The sequence below is a fragment of the Cygnus olor genome, chromosome 1 (genome assembly GCF_009769625.2).
Source record: "Cygnus olor isolate bCygOlo1 chromosome 1, bCygOlo1.pri.v2, whole genome shotgun sequence".
Lineage (NCBI taxonomy): Eukaryota > Metazoa > Chordata > Aves > Anseriformes > Anatidae > Cygnus > Cygnus olor.
Window position 1 is genome coordinate 71,732,042 of NC_049169.1, and position 20,714 is coordinate 71,752,755.

The 20,714-nt window shown below is 43.9% G+C and overlaps 1 protein-coding gene across 5 annotated transcripts; it reads right to left on the bottom strand.

The window, feature by feature from the left end:
- Positions 1-2,110: 2,110 nt before the first annotated feature.
- On the bottom strand, positions 2,111-20,512 carry BCL2L14 (BCL2 like 14). Of its 5 annotated transcripts, XM_040545035.1 has the most exons (8): positions 20,298-20,512; positions 18,720-18,835; positions 17,526-17,647; positions 8,848-9,273; positions 5,939-6,154; positions 4,937-5,004; positions 3,645-3,917; positions 2,111-2,653 (listed from the first exon to the last, which is right to left on the bottom strand). In XM_040545035.1, the coding sequence occupies exons 4-8, from the start codon at positions 9,263-9,265 to the stop codon at positions 2,612-2,614; spliced, it is 1,017 nt and encodes a 338-aa protein (XP_040400969.1). In that variant the 5' UTR covers positions 9,266-9,273; positions 17,526-17,647; positions 18,720-18,835; positions 20,298-20,512; the 3' UTR covers positions 2,111-2,611. The 5 variants fall into 5 exon arrangements, with proteins under 5 accessions (XP_040400969.1, XP_040400970.1, XP_040400968.1 ...); XM_040545036.1 differs by lacking the exons at positions 18,720-18,835; positions 20,298-20,512 and adding an exon at positions 17,734-17,813; XM_040545034.1 differs by lacking the exons at positions 18,720-18,835; positions 20,298-20,512 and having other exon boundaries at positions 17,526-17,794.
- Between the last annotated feature and the right edge of the window lie 202 nt (positions 20,513-20,714).

The window sequence follows — 20,714 nt, forward strand, 5'->3', positions numbered from 1 at the left end:
TGCATCCCTAAGAGTAGGAAATCGGGGAAGGGGGGCAGGAGACCTGTGTGGATGAGCAAGGAGCTCATCAACAAGATCAAAAGAAAGAGGAAGGTCTATGAAATGTTGGAAAAGGGCCTGTCCTCTTGGGATGAGTATAGGAGTGTTGTCAGGCCTGCAGGGACGTGACGAGGAAGGCTAAAGCCCACCTGGAGGTGAAGCTTTCAAAAGGGATAAAGGATAATGAGAAGTTTTTTTTTTTTTTTTTTTTTTTTTTGTTTGTTTTGTTTTGTTTTGTTTTTAAGTAGGTAAACAGTAAAAGAAAGACTAGAGATAATGTGGGTCCCCTGCTGAACGAGGGGGGTGTCCTGGTAACGGGGGATGCTGAGAAGGTGGAGATACTGAATGCCTTCTTTGCTTCAGTCTTTGCTTCAAAGACTCACCCCCCCGCCACCCCGGGACTCCTGGACCCTGGAAGGAGGAGAAAGAGTCTGGGAAGTGGAGATCTCCCCCCTGGTTGATGAGGGAGTGGTTCGGGAGTGTCTGAGTGGGCTCAATACACACAAATCTGTGGGTCCTGATGGGATGCATCCATGTGTGCTGAGGGAGCTAGCAGAGGTGATCGCCAAACCGCTCTCTATCATCTTTGAAAGGTTCTGGAGAACAGGAGAGGTGCCTGAAGACTGGAGGATAACCAGTGTCATTCCAGTCTTCAAGAAGGGCAAGAAGGAGGATCCAGGAAACTACAGGCCAGTCAGTCTCACCTCTGTCCCTGGAAAGGTGTTGGAACAGCTTGTTCTGGATGCCATCTCCAAGCAACTGGAAGAGAAGAAGGTTATGAGGAGTAGTCAGCATGGATTCACCAAGGGGAAGTCGTGCTCGACCAACCTCGTTGCCTTTTATGATGGCATCACCAGCTGGGTAGATGGGGGGAGAGCAGTGGATGTCATCTACCTTGACTTTAGCAAGGCTTTTGACACTGTCTCCCTTGACATCCTGCTAGCAAGCTGAGAAAGCATGGGATAGATGAGTGGACAGTAAAGTGGGTTGAGAACTGGCTGACTGGCTGAGCTCAGAGGGTGGTGATCGGCGACACAGAGTCCAGCTGGAGACCTGTGACTAGCGGTGTTCCCCAGGGGTCGGTGCTGGGTCTGGTCTTGTTCAGCATCTTCATCAACAACCTTGATGAGGGAATAGTGTCCACCCTCAGCAAGTATGCCGATGATACAAAGCTGGGAGGAGTGGCCGACACGCCAGAAGGCTGTGCTGCCATTCAGCAAGACCTGGACCGGCTGGAGAGATGGGCAGGAAGTAACCAAATGAGGTTTAACAAGAGCAAGTGTAGAGTCCTGCACCTGGGAAGGAACAACCGCATGTATCAGTACAGGCTGGGGGACGACCTGCTGGAGAGGAGCTCTGAGGAGAAGGACCTGGAGGTCCTGGTGGATGACAGGTTGGCCATGAGCCAGCGGTGTGTCTTGGTGGCCAAGAAGGCCAACAGGATCCTGGCGTGCATAAAAAGGAACATGGCCAGCAGGTCAAGGGAGGTGATCCTCCCCCTCTACTCTGCTCTGGTCAGGCCTCACCTGGAGTACTGTGTCCAGTTCTGGGCTCCCTAGTACAAAAGAGACAGGGATCTCCTGGAAAGAGCCCAGCGGAGGGCAACAAAGATAATACGGGGCCTGGAGCATCTTCCCTATGGGGAAAGGCTGAGAGACCTGGGTCTGTTCAGCCTTGAGAAGACTGAGAGGGGATCTTATTAATGTTTACAAATATCTTCAATGTGGGAGATTTGGCCAACCTCTCTTTTCAGTGGTTTGTGGGGACAGGACAAGGGGCAATGGCCACAAAATGGAGCACAGGAAGTTCCGCACCAACATGAGAAAGAACTTCACGATAAGGGTGACGGAGCACTGGAACAGGCAGCCCAGGGAGGTTGTGGAGTCTCCTTCTCTGGAGATATTCAAGGCCCGTCTGGACACCTACCTGGGCAGCCTGCTCTAGGGAACCTGCTTTGGCAGGGGGGTTGGACCCAATGATCTCTTGAGGTGCCTTCCAACCCCTACAGTTCTGTGATTCTGTGAAATGATGGAAAGTGGCTTGGCCAGCTCTTTCGCCAGTTCTCTCAGTACCCTTGGGTGGATCCCATCTGGCCCTATCAACTTGCATACATCTAAGTGCTGTAGCAGGTCACCAACCATTTCCTCGTGGATTATGAGGGCCACATTCTGCTCCCCATCCCCTTCCATCAGCTCAGTGGAAGTGGAAGTGGACTGGATCACAGTCCAGTGATTCTTTACTGCACACTGATATTTTCCTCCTGTTTGCATTTCAACATCCATCTGTAGGAGCAGTGGCAAGCACCTCTACTCAGAAAGGTACCTGTAATCACTGTCCATGGGACTGAATGCTGCAGAGGAGTTGGAAGTGCCTTCATATCCTTTAAAAAGCACTTCTACATCAATACCAACTTTGAGGAAGTGCTATTGTACCCATCAGACTTTGCCATTCAAGAGTCCAACATTCCATGTGAAAAATAAAAATACATAGCCATGAGAATTGGATTGTGGTAAGATCCTGCATGTTCCTTAACTGAAGGTTCATGCACCCTGAAGAATGCATTCACTCACATTTATTCTACTTCTTCCTGATCCAGTGAAGTCAAAGCCTTCTCCTGTAACAGAGAAAGAAAACTTAAAATTAGAAAAACAATGATGACCCTCATCCTAAATTCAAATCTGCTGGGGTCAGTCAGTAGGTTTGCCGGTAGGATTTCCTGACCTCACATGCCATCTGTTCCCAAGGACATACACTTTACAGCACTTCATGAAGCACAAAAGGACTAAGATCTCTGTTGCAAGTGCCTCACAACACAGCCAGGCAAATGAGCTACAAAGGACAGCAGCTCTGCACCACTGCTGGCCAAAGGGCACCTCCCACAGCTGACTTTGAAAGCGGGATATGAAGATAAATGGGTGCCTTTGTGTACAGAGAGGTGGACATATGCAATACCATAAGGGCAGACTGTATGAAGTGCTGAACTGCTGCATTGTCCCCAGAACTTGCCAACAGCATACTTTTAGGGGAGAAGTTTAAGATTAGGTCAAGCATGTAGTGAAGTTTCCTGGTATTTCTCCCAGCCTTCAGCTATTTGCTGAAGTCAGCCAGCCTGCACCAGGAATCATAGAATCATAGAATATCCCGAGTTGGAAGGGACCCATAAGGATCATCAAGTCCAACTCCTGGCACCACACAGGTCTACCCAAAAGTTTAGACCATGTGACTAAGTGCACAGTCCAATCTCTTCTTAAATTCAGACAGGCTTGGTGCAGTGACTACTTCCCTGGGGAGCCTGTTCCAGTGTGCAACCACCCTCTCAGTGAAGAACCTCTTCCTGATGTCTAGCCTAAACTTCCCCTGCCTCAGTTTAACACCGTATAGTGCTTTATATTCAACAGCCTTCCATGAATGTCTCCTATTGATTTTGAACCTATGTAAATAAAAAGCTTGCAGCATAGATGTCTTGCGGGAAGGAAGTCCACAGCTTAAATACATACTGTGTTAAAGAATACCTTTTTAGCTTGTTTTGCAGCTGGCCCATGCCAGCTCTATGAAAGTATGGTACTGCTATACTATGCTCAAGTCAAGGGAGGCAAAACTCATACCCAGCCTCCCCGGTCACGAATCCATGGACTGAAATGTTCTTTGAGGTACTTTGATCCAAAGCCCATGACCAGGTTCATAGGATGGTTGTCCACAGCAGTAAGTCTGGTGGCAATTTCCAGTGTGAAGGCAACTTTGGCGCATTGTAGTTGGCTTTCTGTCTCATTTGTTGAATCTGCTGAGACATCCTCCAGGAATGTATCAGTGACCCTCTCAAAGAAGGTGTAGGACAGCATGTCTTTAAATTGCTGATAGAAAGTCCTGTCCTTTTTGAACTGAAAATAAGAATAAGGATCAATTAAACTGAGACACTTCTGTTGTAATTTGTTTCCCTATCCCCCTGGGAAAGGAGAGCATCTCTAGATAATATACGCAATACAGTCTAATTGTGGTGTTGAATGGAAGAGATGACACACAACCCCACACCTCACTGCACAGCTGTTTCTTCAGGCTCTGGAGGTGTCACTATGATTCTTCAGGTTTTTATTTTTCTTTTTATTTATTTATTTATTTGCATTTGAATGAGAGAAGCAGAGAGAGAAAAAAGCAAAAGAAGTGTGACACTGATACGGAGACTTGCACGTGAGGAGGCAGGAGCAGTGGGAAGATGACACTAAAGGTTATGAGAAGTGCTGGCAGCACCTGCTGTCCTAACCTCCATTTGCTCAATCTTTGTGACACTTCTTACCTTATCTAAGTACCTCTCTGCTGCCAGAGCAGAACATGTCCTCAATGTGAGATGATACTGATACAGATCAGAAGGGGCAGCTAATGAAGGGCATTTAGAGAACGTGTACCTGTATTTTTAATAGAGAAAACAACCATTCCTAATAGTGGACTCTTGCAGAGCTTTTTGTATATCTTTTGTGCATGGTTGTCAAAATGCACTCAGAATAGTTTCTCTTTCTATACAGCAATTCTTAAAACTGTAGAGTTTCCCTTCCTTCACTGAGAAAAACTCATATGCCAAATTTAACACAAGCACAGGAGTTTCATGGGGTTAGTCAGGTGCTCAGTGTCCTATGAAACTCGATGTGAATGAGGCAAGTGTCTCTTTGAAATACACCACCTTTTTGTTGTCTTCCTCCTACGCCCCAATTGAGATCTTTGCTAGTCTTCTGGTCTTAAGAAAGGTTTCAGAATGAATGGTTAAGGTTTCAGAAAGCCCTAAATGTGGAAAGAGAAGGTCAGGATAGAGACAGAGAGCTAGGTTACAAAACATTCACTCCCAACAGAAGTGTAATCTCTGTCTCCCACTCTAGCCTGCGTAGCTCCTGAAAACAGAAGTACTTACCTTTTCTTCTAGTTGATCCCCTGATTTTCTTAACAGTGCAACTATTTTTTGTATTGTCTTTTCTTCATCTGTGAAAGAGAAGAGTTGGCATAAATATCACTGCTTTCCAGTAGGATCCAGATAGCAAATCATCGTGAAAGTCCTTCTGCCAATTAATCATGAAAAGAGCTGCTATTCTGTGGCAAATTCACAAAGAGTTGTGTATCCAGGCTTTATGCAGAAGCTCACTGTTCTAGTCTGTGTGGAGCAAAGAACGGTCTTTTTCCATCTGCATGATATTTTGCTCCAGTTAAGAGTTTGGGAAGGAGCATGGCTTTAGCATCCCAGTGTCAGCTCTACGTGCTTTGAGGTATGGCTGGTAACAAGACAGAACAAAGGGGAAGCTAGCAGAAGCCCAAGAAAATGGACTTAAAATTAGAGGGGAAAAAAATCCCCTCATTGTTATCAATTACACCTTCCACAACTCATCAGAACAAACTCCGGGTTTGCTGGATTAAAGAAAATGTAAGCATGGCTGGCTACTTCTTGCAACCACAAATCCCTGGGAAGCTTGCATTAAAACCAAACCTCTGCAGACACCACAGAAGACCATCAGTTCACACTTTTAACAGGTTGCTGATCAATGTTGTCCCCTCTCTGAAGAGGGACTGACCGAGATATCATTGCCCCTATGACAGGACTTTGGCCTTAGAGTCCCAGTGTATTATTCTGTCCCTAACTCCTATCACTGCTCTGTCACCTTCTGTCACTTTGCTGCCGTTCTCCTTTTCTTATGTCACACTTCCCTGGATTTTTAATGATGTTCCCTTTAACTGCAGTAGCAGGCAGCAACAGGAATACCTGAACTGTGGGGAACAGAGCAGGACCAAGCAGAACAAACTTCCCCCTTCACAGCATCTTACCAGAGAACTCCTGAGTGCTTCACCATACCTGGAAAAAACACCCTGGTGTGCAATACCAACCTAATGACCTGCCTACGAGAAGGAAATTCTTCATCCTTACCATTTCCTTCACTCTCATTTCCCTCACCAGTATCTTTGCCATCTTCTTCCAGAGACCGGGAATGCACCAGTGTCTTGAACATCACATCTGAAAGAGATGACTGAGGTCTGGAAGTAACAAGCTTGGCAAGTTTGTCTGCGATGTGGTCGACATCTGCTTTTTCACCTGACTGGGGAGGGGGGTGGTCTGCAATGTTGTTGACATCTGCTTTTTCACCTGATTGGGAAGGAAGGTGAGAAATAAAGATGGCAATTAATCTTTCCAGGAAATAATTCAGAGATTTACTTGTTTACATGCTCCCTCAGGTGGAAGTACCCAGAGGATACCAAGAGATATATTTTCCCAAGCTGGGGCTTTGTTGTTGCATGAGATCAGCTGGTAATAATTTAGAGAGGTAAGTAATGCATTACAACCCCTCTCTAGTATTTGAGCAGCAGCTAACTATACATAGGCCATACAGAATCAAGTGTAAGCATTGCCCTATAGAATACATCCTTGCAACTCAGATAAACATCCTATAGTAAGAAACAAGAGAGTACTGCTCTACAGGATTGTGAATCTTAGACCTTGATATGAGTGTGGTATTGCCCATAATTAGTTCATCTATGGCCCTGGATTCAGAAAAGGTACGGTATTTGAATGCTCTTTCCTTGTTCCCACAGGTTAATCCTGAGCTAAGGAGAAACAGACCACTTCAGAAGCACCTCTAGCACAGAAGCTTCTCATGTCCTCAACACTGTTGTGTTTGGACGTGAATACTGGGAGAACCCATCACCTGGCAGCCAAACTAGCTTTATCCACCTTGTGTATTGACCTTGTTCAGGACCCTCACTGGCTGAAGACATCACTTGGTGAGGGGACTCTACAGGGGATCCTGCTAAAGTAAGGAGAGCAGAAAGAGCTGTTGCAAGGCTTGCTTCAGCTAGAAAGTGCTCTTTTTCACAACTAGCCTCATGGAGCTTGGGATGCAAAACTTGATCTCTCCTTAGTGGCAGCTCCTGTGTGATCAGCAGGCAGCGAGACAAGCTCAGCTGCAGCCTGACCCATAGCACGTGCAAAATTCACAGGCAGATTGTCTTGTGAGGGCAGCAAGGGTTAAGGTGTCCAATAAAATCTGCATTTCAAGGGTAGTGAATCAACACCCAGACATTTCCTTCTTTTTGTCCACACACAGAGCCGCTAAACTTCTAGGAAGGGGATCAGACCCTTTGTGTCAGCATATGATTATGACTTCGGAAACCTAAGAATAGACAACTGTTTTTAAATAGAGCAGGCTCTCTCTTTAGGTAAGTGATCCCCCAGAGCATCGTCATTTGCTGCTGAATGGCCTGGCCAAGCTTGCTTCACAGCTGTCAGCAGTGTAAGTTACAAAAAATAATGTTTTAGGAATCAGTCCAGCAATCTGTCCAAGGGCAGGTAAAGTCTGTATCTGAAGCCAACCACTGTCTCCAGGGAGGTTAACACAAAGCACAGTGAGGTGTTACCTTGAGGCCATGCTTCCACCTCAGGGACAATGGCCATGTATTGGCAGGACCATTAAGCAGTTGCCCACAAACTCTTGAGAGCTTTTCTTGACAATGTAAAAATGAAACGGAAATAAAAATGGACACAATGAGTGTGATACTTGGATCAAGACCATGGAAAGTTATGGTCATTTCACCCTAGAAAAATGAATTAGGCTGAGGCAGGGACCCTTTTTTGAGAGATGCAGCGGGGTTTGGCAGTAGGGAGAATTATGGGCTTAGTGGGCAGGAGCTGGTCCAGGACAGTTAATCTAATCAAGGATGGGGGATAATCTTTAGAAATATCTTTACATGCAGTGAAATAAGAGAGCAACTACTGTGACACCAAGAGGTCAGGGAGACGACAGGATCAGCTCGGGACAAATTAGACAAACAACCCCCTATTATTTATATGAATACAATATGACAACCTATCATACACTCCATATGGCTACTTAATGGGGACACTTCACCATCCTCTCTGTCTTTCATGAGAGGTTAAGGTATTAGTCATTTTCTAGAGCAGAAAATGTAAAATATCCTTGTCTACAGTGCAGCACCCTACGTGCGGCTGGCTTTGGAGGCAAGGGTGTAGGGCGTGTAGGTGGATGGGATCCCCGAATGTAGGATGGATTACTGTTACCTAACACCTCTTCTTCCAGCACATGGGAGGGCACATACTTCAGCATACTTCAGCACATACTTCCTCCTCAGCTTTCTTAAAATGAAGACCTGTTATGATCCCAACCTAGCCTCAGACCACACGTTATTTTTTAAGCCTGTCTCCTCAGTCAGGATCTGTACTTGAGAGGAATCCTGTGGCAGGAGTAGCAATATGTAAAGGAGATTTATATAACTGCGGAAGACTGTTTCCATTTAAGATACACAGTGGAATTGTGAGTCCAGAGACATGGGCTGCTCTCTGCTTGAGGCTGGTTGCCTCAAACTGCTTGGCATCAGAGTTTCAAGCAGAGGCTAGCACTTTGGTTTCTTGTGTGGAATATATGTCCCATGATAAAGCCCTTTGAAAAGGCCTTCAGACAACTTCTCTTCCTTGATTTTAGTGTGGAGGTTTTCAGTTTGGCCAGTGTTTCACATTTTCTTTCTAACCAGGTATAAAAATTAAAAGCCAATGCTTATAAAAAGCAACCTGTATGATTGTATGATATTTATCACCATATGATGGAAAACCAAAAAAGTGAGTCACAACCATGAATATTGTATGCAAGCACTACTGAAGATCTAACAATCTGACTTCCTAATTGGAAATCAATAGAGCTAGCATAAGATGAGCAAAAAGTGACAAAAGCCTTCTTCCTTTTCCTGTCTTTCCACAGGCCCTGAGTCATTTAAGCTATTTAGAGTAAGATTTAAGGACAAACTGCAATGGAAAGAACTAAGACATACTTGTCTGATGATAAGTCTTTACTGAAAGGCTCTCAGTGCATGTACCAAAAGTGTGACTTTCAGGTGCAAAAGTTTTTTGGGGCTTTTCCTGCTCTGCTCTGCTGCAGAAGAAGGGTAGACAATATCTTGACAAATGTTTTTGTTTTGGTTTCTTTTTGCTCTGCTGTTTCCTCATGCCACTCTGCAATTCCGATGTTTGGCTTGAACCATCTTTTCCCATTTGATGGTGAGTCTCTACTTCACTCCTGATTAAGGATGATGATTTTGGTGCATTTGTCTCATTTTTCAGAAGTTTCTTGTATCTGCTAGCAGACAACCGCCGCTGTGCATAGGCCATCAGGATCTTGTATTCTATGCTGTCTCGCTCGTTGTCTTCCAGAGGTATTTCTTCCATACTGACATCATTTGGCGAAGACATCTCAGTCCCTGCAAGAACATATTTTTAGCTTTAACTTAGGGAATAGTCTGTTTTTCATAAATACTAACCAATACTTGACCATTTCTACAGAACCTTTCACTGAACACCTTATAAACCTCAGTGATGGCAATACTGCAGTACCTGGAAACCAGATAATCAGTGTTTTCTAGAAAGCGAATTTGGTTACTGAGCAACACCGCAGATGGCAATTAAAGCAATAAAAGAATTGGAACAAGATATATGCTACTTTGCTCTTAGCTGCATTTGGTTCATGAGAGAATTTTTTCAATAATTGCTCAGCCCAAGTGCTTTTTACACTTCATTGTTTGGTCTTACTGCAAGAGAATAAGGTAATTTACAACATGAAACATTTGCCCCAAACACTTGAGGCATGTTTCAAAAAAAAGAAGTAGCTCAATTCAGCAAACACATAAACTGACTCAATCCTAACAATAGCATTTTTTTTTTCTGGAGAAAGAGAAGCATACAGGTGGCTTAGATAGGAAATATGAAAAATATAAAGGAGTATTCAATAACGGGGGTGCAGTTCAGGAAAACAGGAAATATCATAACAATAATATCTGATTCTCAGGACGGAAAGGAAAATGATTCATCAAAGCAGTGCACAGGAAAAGCCCAGACTGTGCTCAGATGATGCCACAGGGCCAGCATCTAACTAAACACAAATTCTGCTTTCAGAGGAAGCTTCAACAAGTTTGGGCCCTGGGTACTCTAGGTAGGACTAGGAAAGCAATAAAAAACTAGCATAAACATTAGGAAAAACTATGATACATATAATGTTCTCAACTGTTCCTTCACTTTAGGGGACCTGAGTCAATAATCTTGTGTGCTTGACTGTGTGTAAGGAATAGGATGGTGGCACACAACTATTGTAACTTGTATTTATCCAAATAAACATATCAATCGCACAGCATGCACATACATTTTTCCATCTCCCGGTATCCCCTTGCATTGTAACAGAACAAGCCACCATCCTGCTCAGCATGAAACACTCTTACATGTTTGCCTTGCACTAGACTCCTTTGCCACCTGGCCTCTCTGAAGCCAGAGAAGCAGAAGGAAGAAGTGGGAGTGCTCAGCTGTGATGCAGTCACCCAGCTGCTGTGCTTTCTTTGATTCCTGAAAAGGTCCCTTCGGCAGAGGCCAGATGAGGTTTTAGGCATTTGAGCAGGCATCCCTGACCACTGACAGCAGGCTCTCTGCAAAATCTCTGTTAAATGACCCATGCAGACAAAGTCAAACAAAACTACGGTCTTATCCAGAACCTGTCACTGGGGTCTCTGTTGCCAAAAAAACAAAATAGGAGGCTTCTGTTCCCGCTGCCTTCTCTTAAACAAGTACCAAATTCATACATACTTGGACTGAGAGAAACAAATTTAAGTTAATTTCTTCCTGTCTGGAATATCATTCAGCTATTTGCTGCTTTGAATAAAACACTCTTGCTGATATACCTCCAAGAGGGTGCTCAAATCCTAAACAGAGAGACTCACATTTGGGACTGAAACAAAAGCATATACACACACAGGCACACACATATATGCATATAGCTGAGTCCAAAGGAAAGTCACTGGGAACAGGATGCCTGGCTCCCTATGTATTTTTAATTTCTGTCCATGGGACTGTACCTCCTAATTCAGCATTTTGTGCCACACAACAGAGCAGCTGTTCCATAGGAGGCAATTTTCTTAGTGCAGCCTTGTTCTGCAGGCATCTCCAGACACCACAATGGCAGTGCCACAGTAAGTGGTGACTTTGTTCCTTCAGAGACACTGGGAGGAAAGGCACAGAGGCAGTATGTTTGCCAGGCTGCTGTTTAATTTCAGATCACCTGTCTTTTCAGTGCAGAGGTCTTAAGTTACTAGATGTTTCCCTCAAACTCCAAGTTCTAGGTTTACAATCCTTTTTTGTTAATCATCCTCAAAATTTCTTTTTCCTAAGTATGAGGGTGAAATAATCTATATATGTACATTTGAAGCACCAAGCCTTCATCTGGTGTCAACCATCCTAGTCCCATGAATTATACTCCCACAGGAGTACACAGCAGAGACAAAAAAAGGAGATAAAAATAAAACTCTTCCTTACCAAACATAGGAGCATCAGAGATTAGACCAACTTCAAACCCCTGGCTTACATGTGCTCTTAGTTCAGCACTGTCCTTACCATGAAAAGGGAAGGGGGTGAGGGAAGGGAAGGGAAGGGAAGGGAAGGGAAGGGAAGGGAAGGGAAGGGAAGGGAAGGGAAGGGAAGGGAAGGGAAGGGAAGGGAAGGGAAGGGAAGGGAAGGGAAGGGAAGGGAAGGGAAGGGAAGGGAAGGGAAGGGAAGGGAAGGGAAGGGAAGGGAAGGGAAGGGAAGGGAAGGGAAGGGAAGGGAAGGGAGGGAAGGGAGGGGAAGGGAGGGGAAGGGAGGGGAAGGGAGGGGAAGGGAAGGGAAGGGAAGGGAAGGGAAGGGAAGGGAAGGGAAGGGAAGGGAAGGGAAGGGAAGGGAAGGGAAGGGAAGGGAAGGGAAGGGAAGGGAAGGGAAGGGAAGGGAAGGGAAGGGAAGGGAAGGGAAGGGAAGGGAAGGGAAGGGAAGGGAAGGGAAGGGAAGGGAAGGGAAGGGAAGGGAAGGGAAGGGAAGGGAAGGGAAGGGAAGGGAAGGGAAGGGAAGGGAAGGAGAAAATGGAAATGAGAAATAGCTGAGGAAGAAACCTGGGAGTGTTGCATTATAGATCCAGTGTGGTTCCTCTTACCTTGAACTGCTAAATGTATTAATGCAGCTCATAGTCTGCATTCCATTTTAGAAACTATTTTTTGCTCAAGAGAATGGACTTTTCCAGACACTGTGCAGGAGTATCACTAGCTTCCACGGTTACTTTAGGACAGCCTAGAGCAAAACACTAAAGAAATAAGAATGGGAATAATGTGACAGGGAGAGATGGAGAGAAATGGAGAAAAAAACAACCAAACAAACACCACATCTGCTGGTAGAAAAAGGAAAGATGGCTTGTTTCTCTCTCAGGAAACTGCTATGTTAATTCAGTCCACAATTGAGCCAAAGTGTGATCTCCCAGTTGTGCTCAAGTTAAAACATTGACTCACCACCATCTCAAGCCTCCAACACCCTGTCTCAAACATGTGGCAATAGCCTCTCTGAAATATTCTTCCTAGCACAAGCTTGGGTCTCAGCTTGCTCAGTTTTCCCCTAGCAGTGTGTTGTAATGTTTAGCTGTTCAGTGTGTAAAAATCTATACTTAACTTCATGTGGCAAAGCATCTCACTGTTCCCTGACTATGTACCTGGGTGAGGATTTACCCCAAGAATATCCAAAGTACAAGCAGCTATGTTGCCTTTGAAGATCTTTCAGCAGTGGCCCTGTCCTGGTAGGGTCCCATCCTGCACTGAGACCTCTTGCTCACAAGGTCATGCCAGGAGTACCTTCCTGTTTGCTGGACCCACTGGCGGCAGTTCAGTGATGGGGGAGGGGGTGTCAGTTCCTCCTCTCTTACAAGTTGCTGCCTCCAGTTATTCAAGGGGTTAGCAAGAGCTTTAATGAACCTGCAAGGGAAACTGAAAGCCCCATAGGCAAGAATCAGCAAGAGACTGTTACGAGAAACAAACCATGTGGAGAAAAAGAAGTGAAAGCTAGAAATAGAAGGGAAAAAAAAAAAGAAAAAAAAAAAACTGAAACCATGCAAGACAGAAGACAGGCACAGGGCTGCTGCTTCTTCATTGCTGTGCCTAGGAAAGGAGCATCGATGGATATACTACCCTCAGGATGCTGGGGAGGGAAGGTGGCAAGCTCTCCATGACCAATGATTGTTTGGTCCCATCTTCCAGTGCAAACCAGAGTAGCTTAAACAGCACTTTAAGCTTCACTGCACTTCTCAGTGTCTCTGCCACACAGGCAACAAGTACAGGGCAGTGTTCTCCAGCCACACTTTTCCTCCTTCATCTGGCTGCCCTATATACTCCCTGTCTCACCCTAACTCTTGTGTAGGTGCCTGAAAGCAAGGCTGTTGCAGATCTCTTCAGCTGGCCAATGAACCCTGGAACAAGCACTTCCCTGGCTGCCTCAGAAACCAGGCGTTTGCTTCATTTTGAAGTTCATCCACAAAGAGAGAGAAAATTTTAAAGGTTCATTATTTTTCATTATTGAATACTTTATTCAAACTCAAATTTCTCCTTGAAAAGATCTAGCTTAGCCCTTAAGATCAGACACCAAAGCTACTTAAAACAGTATAGCCTTCCCCATCATGGGTACTCTTTACTGGATCTAAAATAATTTGTATAATATTCATATACACTCATTTTCACTAATATAAAAGCAAAAATGAATGCTAATATAAATACTATACAAACTATAAACTAATTACATAAAATAATATAAATTTAATTCCTGAAGATCAAGAGGAATAACTTGTGGTAGCATAAAATAATCAGTACAGCCCTATACACCAGAATATTTCTTACACAGTATGTGTTTAGATCTGCCCTACCCAAACCAACACTGAAGATGGCTGTACAGATAAAAATCAAATAAGAGTTCGAAGGTTGGTGTCCTAAACAAGGCTAAGTGCAGTCTGATAGTAGGAGGTGGGGTATTATTACAGCTTCCTGGTACATAATGTCAAATAAGCACTTATACACCAGATGCAGCTGTACAGATAAACCTGCACCTTGCTCTGATGGGATATACCTGAGAAATGAAATGAATTATTTTGGCAAAAATGTGACATGGGAGCTTCCATACTGCTACTTTTTCGAGCACAGCTGCCTTGGTAAGAAATTTCATCCCTGTGTATCCAGCTAGGCCGTGGGAGCCTAAAAAGAGGACAAGGAGTCACAGTGTATTGGTCATGTATGCCATTATTCACAGAGAGCAAAAAAAGTAGATAACACCAAATGCTGGTGAGTGTTTGAAAAGCAGAGTGCCAGAAGTGAACCTGTTTTTCAATTCATTTTAAAGTGTGAAATCTTAATTGGAGGCTTATGACTCTCCTTAGAATTACTTCTTCATATTATAACCACATTATTTTCCTAATATCCTATCTCATATGGGCAAGAGAGATGAGACAAGCCTTTTGCAGCAGGAGCACTAACTTTGCATGAACTCTCTCAGAAATGAGATTCTATTAAGAAAGTTTTATAATGCAAGCATTGATCCGGTTTGACAAGTGCTTGGAAGTCCTGCTAAAACCAGTATCTGCACATTATTTCCTAGGATAACTAAAAGAAACTTGGAGGATCAGATGATAGAGGGTAGCAGCATAGTCTCATTCTGTCTACTTAAAAACTCTGGTCTAAATTATTTATCTTCTGGAGCTTGCAGGCCTCAGAGGAAGCAGTATTACCCCCTCCTGCTTCATTTTCCTCCAGACCTTTTCTTTCCATTGCCAAATGTTACATCCATATGAGATTTCGCAGCATATTGAAAGTGAACTGCCAACTCTCATAAGGGTACATTAAACTATAACCCACCATCCAGTTCAAGACTTATCTGCCAGAATAAAAAAAAAAAAAATGGCAAAAACATACACAGACTTCTGCGAGGAGCACAACTAACAAAACCTGGCTTCCTCTCTGGATTCTCTGAGAACCCATCACAGCTAAATGTGCACCCCATGAGGCCACACAAATACCCTCAAAACTTGTAGCACTGTAACACCACCCTGGGCTGTCTGCAATGACATTAATCTAAAAGCTTGAGAAGTCCATTATATGAGGCTTAGCTGGCAGGATACAAAGAAGTAACCCTAAAGAAGAGACATATTAGCAATGTGATTGTTCAGTCTTTCTTAGGAAGGCATGTGAAAACAAGACTCTGAGGCTCATGTCTGCATACATGGGGAAAAAAAAAGGGGCGGGGGAAAGGAGGGGGAAGGGTATCGTGAAGGTTCAAAAGTAGGTGAAATAACTTCTGATTTGGAGGGTGTCCAGCTACAGGCCTGTATTTGGCAAAACTGTGCAAAACTGTGGGATCTTGGCTATGCCATTTCTTGACTTTATTTGTATTGTTGTTAATTGTTAATAGCAGGCAGCAAGTGGAGATGCAAATCATAGAATTATAGAATCATTAAGGTTGGAAAAGACCTCCAAGATCATCTGGTCCAACCATCCCCCTACTACCAATATTACCCACTAAACCATGTCCCTAAGCACCACGTCCAACTATTGCTTGAACACCCCCAGGGACAGTGACTCCATCACCTCCCTGGGCAACCCGTTCCAATGCCTGACTGCTCTTTCTGAGAAGAAATGTCTCCTCATTTCCAACCTGAACCTCCCCTGGTGCAACTTGAGGCCCTTCCCTCTAGTTCTATCGTTAGTTATCTGTGAGAAGAAGCTGACCCCCAGCACCCCACACCTTCCTTTCAGGTAGCTGTAGAGAGCAATAAGGTCTCCCCTGAGCTTCCTCTTCTCCAGACTAAACAACCCCAATTCCCTCAGCTTCTCCTCACAGGACTTGTGTTCCAGGCCCTTCACCAGCTTCGTAGCTCTTCTCTGGACACGCTCCAGGGCCTCAATGTCCTTCTTGTAGTGAGAGGCCCAAAACTGAATACAGTGGATAACTGTACAAGTCCTCTTGGCACGTGGTCACCCATGGTCAAACCTGGGACTGCCCAACTCATATTTCCCAAGCCCCTGCTCTCCTTCTGACCCTTCTACCGTGTGTCCTGTCCTTCCCTCTCAGATGCCCACAGAGCATGGCATCTGCAGGCAAGCTCTCCCATTGTTTCTTTTGTGGGAAGGTTCCTCTCACTGCATCACGCAGATTTTCCTCCAAAAGGCTAAGGGACCTCACACAAGCCAAGGTCAAACAATGTCAGTGCTGAACCTGATATTTGACTCAGTTCTCTGTCATGTGTCCTTTCACCAGCACCAGTAAACCTCAGAGAAGCACAGGCAGCTGAAGGTGATTCTGCAGGAAGAGGAGGCAGCACCTGCTCTGAAAGGCTACACAGATGAAGCAGAAAGGAGAAGTGAAAGAGTCCCCCCCCGACCCCCCCAAATTATTGTTAGTCTAAGCTATTCACATCTGATCTGCTGCTTCTCTCCCAGCCAGCAAAGACAGAAGTGCAGTTGCTGCCCGGGACACTGGTTATGAATAAACCATGTTATATCTGAGGCAATGCTGGAGAAAGACTTTACCAATAAAAACCACCACCATTTACCTCAGTGACTCATCCCAGGTGTGGGTCCTTCCCTTCAGCTCTGCTCTCACATATAGAGGGGCAGACTGGGGAACTTGGCACTGGAGGCTTCCATGCAAGGGGAAGCAATGGCCAAGACTCCTCTAACAGCAGTTCAGGCTAGATCCTTTCTCTGTGTGGATGAGCTGAAATTACTGGCAGTTCTTGCAGAGAAAAGCAGAACTATCATGGGTCTCCGCAGTTCACTCGTATGTGAACAGCACACTCCACTGAAATAGTATGTCACGTGTATTGACTCACTAATTCTTACAAAACCCTTATCAGATTGGTATTGTCTGTCCAGGAGAGGCTGTGCTGTTTTAAACTGTACAGAGGCTGTGGAAAGTTAATTTTACACATGAGACCACAGGAAAGGATCTCTCCTCATGGTACTGCAACACAGTCACATCTAGGATGGAAAGCAATGACTTGCAAGCTGCAGGATTATCTGCTCCTTATTAAATCTTAACTGAACAGGACACCACAGAATTAGTAAACATAGTGTTATACTAGCATGACACAATAAACATCCCTAGTGACAACAGATTTTTCATGAGCACTGTTGTGCAATAGACACAATGCATGCTGTATAGAAAGGTCTATGCTGATGTATGTCTTTCAAAAGAGAAGTTATCTGCTGCTCTGTGGCTGTCCAGAGGTATTTCCCTCATTCAGGGATGAAAGGCTGCCCAACGCTTAGCCTCTAGAAGAGAAATGATGCACTACCTAGCTACACAAATTCACTGGGATACTCCTAAATTTTAAATTCAGTTGTCCACAGCTAAATGTAGTGTGGTTGGCAAAAAAAAGAACCTTGCTGTCATTGGCTAGGTCTGTCAAACTTTCTTTTCAAAAGCACATCGCCAACAGCGGCAGCTCCAAAAGTCCTAGGGCAGTACCTTCCCTTACTTTTTGACATCACAGCTAAACCTGAAAGAACATTGTTCTGAATTAGCCATGATAAATATAGCAGTTTAATCTATGTACAAATAAGAGTCTTGTGCTGGATTATGGACAATCAAGCATTACAGAAGAGAAACTAAGTTCAGAGAAGAAAAAGGTGTTTATTACCTTCCAGGTCTATTGCACCAGCAACACTGCGTGCCTGATGATCTGACTTCTTTCTCCTTTTCTTCCAGTGGTTACTCTTTTTTTTTTTTTGTTAGAACCAGCCTTGTAAGCACAGCAGTTCCCTTTAGGGGAAATAAATAAGTAAATAAAATAAAGAATTTAACTTACTCTATTGACCATTTTAAGCCTTTCATCAAAACATACATACATAAGCTTTCCCTAAGAATGGCACTGCACTTTCATTAAAAATGTGCCGGTACACTTCCTTAAGTGAACAGAGTTCAAACATGTCAGCTTACTTATAGGAGGCAGGAAGGGTGGGGTCTGCCCCCTGCACTTGTGAGTGGTGCTGAGCAGCATGCCAGGCAAGGGACAAAGTCTATAGCTGCTTTGGGCTTCTGAACGAATACTATCTTTTTTTTTTTTTCTTCAAAACCCTCTTTTTTTTTTTTTTTTTGTCATGGTACAGGTTGAACCAAATAATCATTTTGATCCAGAAGAAGGTTTTTAAAGTGTTTTGAAATCAGTTGTACCTCTTCTTCTATAAATAGCCATCTACTATTCTAAGTTTTTTCATATGCTGTTGACTATTTTTTTTTCCCGGAATCACATTAAACATTAATTAGATAAGATAGTTAAGGTTATTGCAACAAGTGACACTGTACTGACTCTCATGGACTTTGCTTCTGTAGCTATTGTAACTACTATGGTCCAAAATGGTGATTTAGTTACCTGTACAAATTACTACAAATTAATCTACAAGTCCATTTTAAGAGGGCTTTTCACCATGCCAGTGATATTCCATTTTCAAAATAAGCTTGTAGATGAAGCTGCAAGCTAGGAGGGATTGGATGAATGGGAAAGAGCCTCATCCCACAGCCCGAGAGGGTGAACTCTTGAATCCAGGCTCATTTCAGTAGTGCCCAGTGCCAGGGGACAAGAGGCAGTGAGCACAAAATGGAAAACAGGAGATTCCCTCTGAACATCAGGAGCCTTTCTGTGCTGTGTGGGTGACAGAGCACTGGCACAGGTTGCCCAGAGAGGTTGTGGAGTCTCCTCCTTGGAGATCTTCAGAAGCCACCAGGACATGGCCCTGGGCAGCCTGCTCTGGGTGGCCCTGCTGGAGCAGGGGCTGGGCCAGACAGCCTCCAGAGGGCCCTTCCCACCTCAACCATTCTTAATTCTGTGATTTACCTGTGGAGGAGAGAGTTTCAGTGGGTACAAACTGGTTCCTGATATGGAAGATGTCTCTTCATGAATGTGTCTTAGTCTCCAAGTGTCGTAAGGAACACGCCTGTCTGCTGACTTTCCTGCAAAGTGAAGAATTTGCTCATTGAAACAGCAATATAAACAGCCAAATTTTGCATTTCCGAGGCGTAGTGACTTGGAGTTCACTTTGACTTTACAGGCTTATAGAAGCTTTTTGTTCATGTTCGCTGAAGCTTTCCATTTCCTTCCTTCTTTACCAGGGCCAACTGACCTCTGAGCAGTAACAGCAGATGTAAAGCCTGCGTGTTATGGATTATTAACAATCTGTCATCCTGTGCACTGAAAAAGGTCAGTTTTCATTTTCTTTTTAAACATATCGTACCCCAATGCACAATATGCTTTCTTCAAGAGGAGGGTAAAAAAAGCAGTATCTGAGGCCCAGAAAAGGAATGGGCAACCTGCTGGAAGCAAGGAAAAGAACTAAACAAAAAACCCTTTTAAGGAGCTATTTTGAATTTTATAACACCAGGTAAAGTGAGAAGACAGAAAAAAATAGTGTTGACTTGGCTCCATTTTATATATTCTGTTCCTAAAGAAATTGTAGTTCTGTGGTACACCATGAGAGACAGAAAAAAAAAATGACCATTTCTCCACTTGGCAATTTTGTTGACCCTGCAACCAGAGCTGCATGTATATTGAAGGGTAACTTCTGAAATATACTGGCAAAGCCAGACTTTGTGGTGTTGAGGCAGCATTGCTGCCCATGGAGCCGTGACCTTGTCTGAAATATCGCTACTCACCCAGCCCATTGCTCCCGTCAGTATCTGCAGTTTTTCACCTCAATCCCTGAGTGTCCCTATACCCTGAACAAGTAGCCATCCTGGTCATACTTTCAAACTGCTGTGGAATCAAAATACCTGGACTCTTTTAAATCCCTGGTGGTATTTAGGAGAGAGTGGGGTAGCCCATGTTATTAAATTGGTGGTCCTGGCTGCACACAGGAAAAGCGGTAGCTCATTTTCTGCCGTGGCTGGACCTCTGGATTTCTTAAGTCTCTGTATGGAGGGACCTGACTTTGTCCATTATGGAGCAATATTAGGAACAGAGATGTTTCTAAGCATGTTACAGCCAGCCTGAGCAGATGTGGGTGTATGGAAAGGTTCTGTCTGACCAGGGCTCCTCTTTTCACTCTTGCAGTATATTTCCCAAACAAACAGAACTGAAAGCAGTCACAGAGGAGGCAAGATAAGTGTAAAAGGGAAACTCTCATAGATGCAATGCAAAGCCGTTTTAATTACTTCATTGTACTTCTCTGTTTTACTGCCAGTGCTTTTTCTACCAGGAAAACTTATTTTAATAGACTTTCCTGAAAGAGGAGAGAAGTGCAAACATTGTGAATAATGGCAGTATAATTCCCTGTTTTACAGGCGGTTCACATTTCGTTTCTCTTTCAGTTCTCAGTCCCTTCATGTTATTTCTTAATTTATGACTCAAACTAGGTTCTCTGTCTTGCTTGTATTATGGATCTTGTATTATTATTATTATTATTTTTTGGATTCTTACCTTTTATATTGCCTTCTATCTTGTGTCTTCTGCCCCCTTTTTAAATGTTTCATTTGCCTTTGGATACCCAGCCAAGCACTTTACGTTGACTTATGCAGTTCTCTAAAGGGGAAAATCTGCTTTAATTTCTTTTTGTTTGTTTGTTTGTTTGTTTTTCTTGTCACACCTTAGGAATTTAAGTTGGTTATAAGCTACTTTCAGTTTTGTTTCAGCTTACTTTCCAGCTTAAAATCCTTGATATCTCAACTTTTGATTTCCAGTCTGCAAAAGGACACTTAAAAATAAAACCATTGCTCCCACTGCCTTCCAGAGTGCCTGTGGTGATTGATGTTTACTCTACGAACTGGGCCAAAAGTATAAGAAGCCCCTCAAAAACTGGAAGGAGCTTGCGATCTCTGGTGACAGAAACTAGTTGTT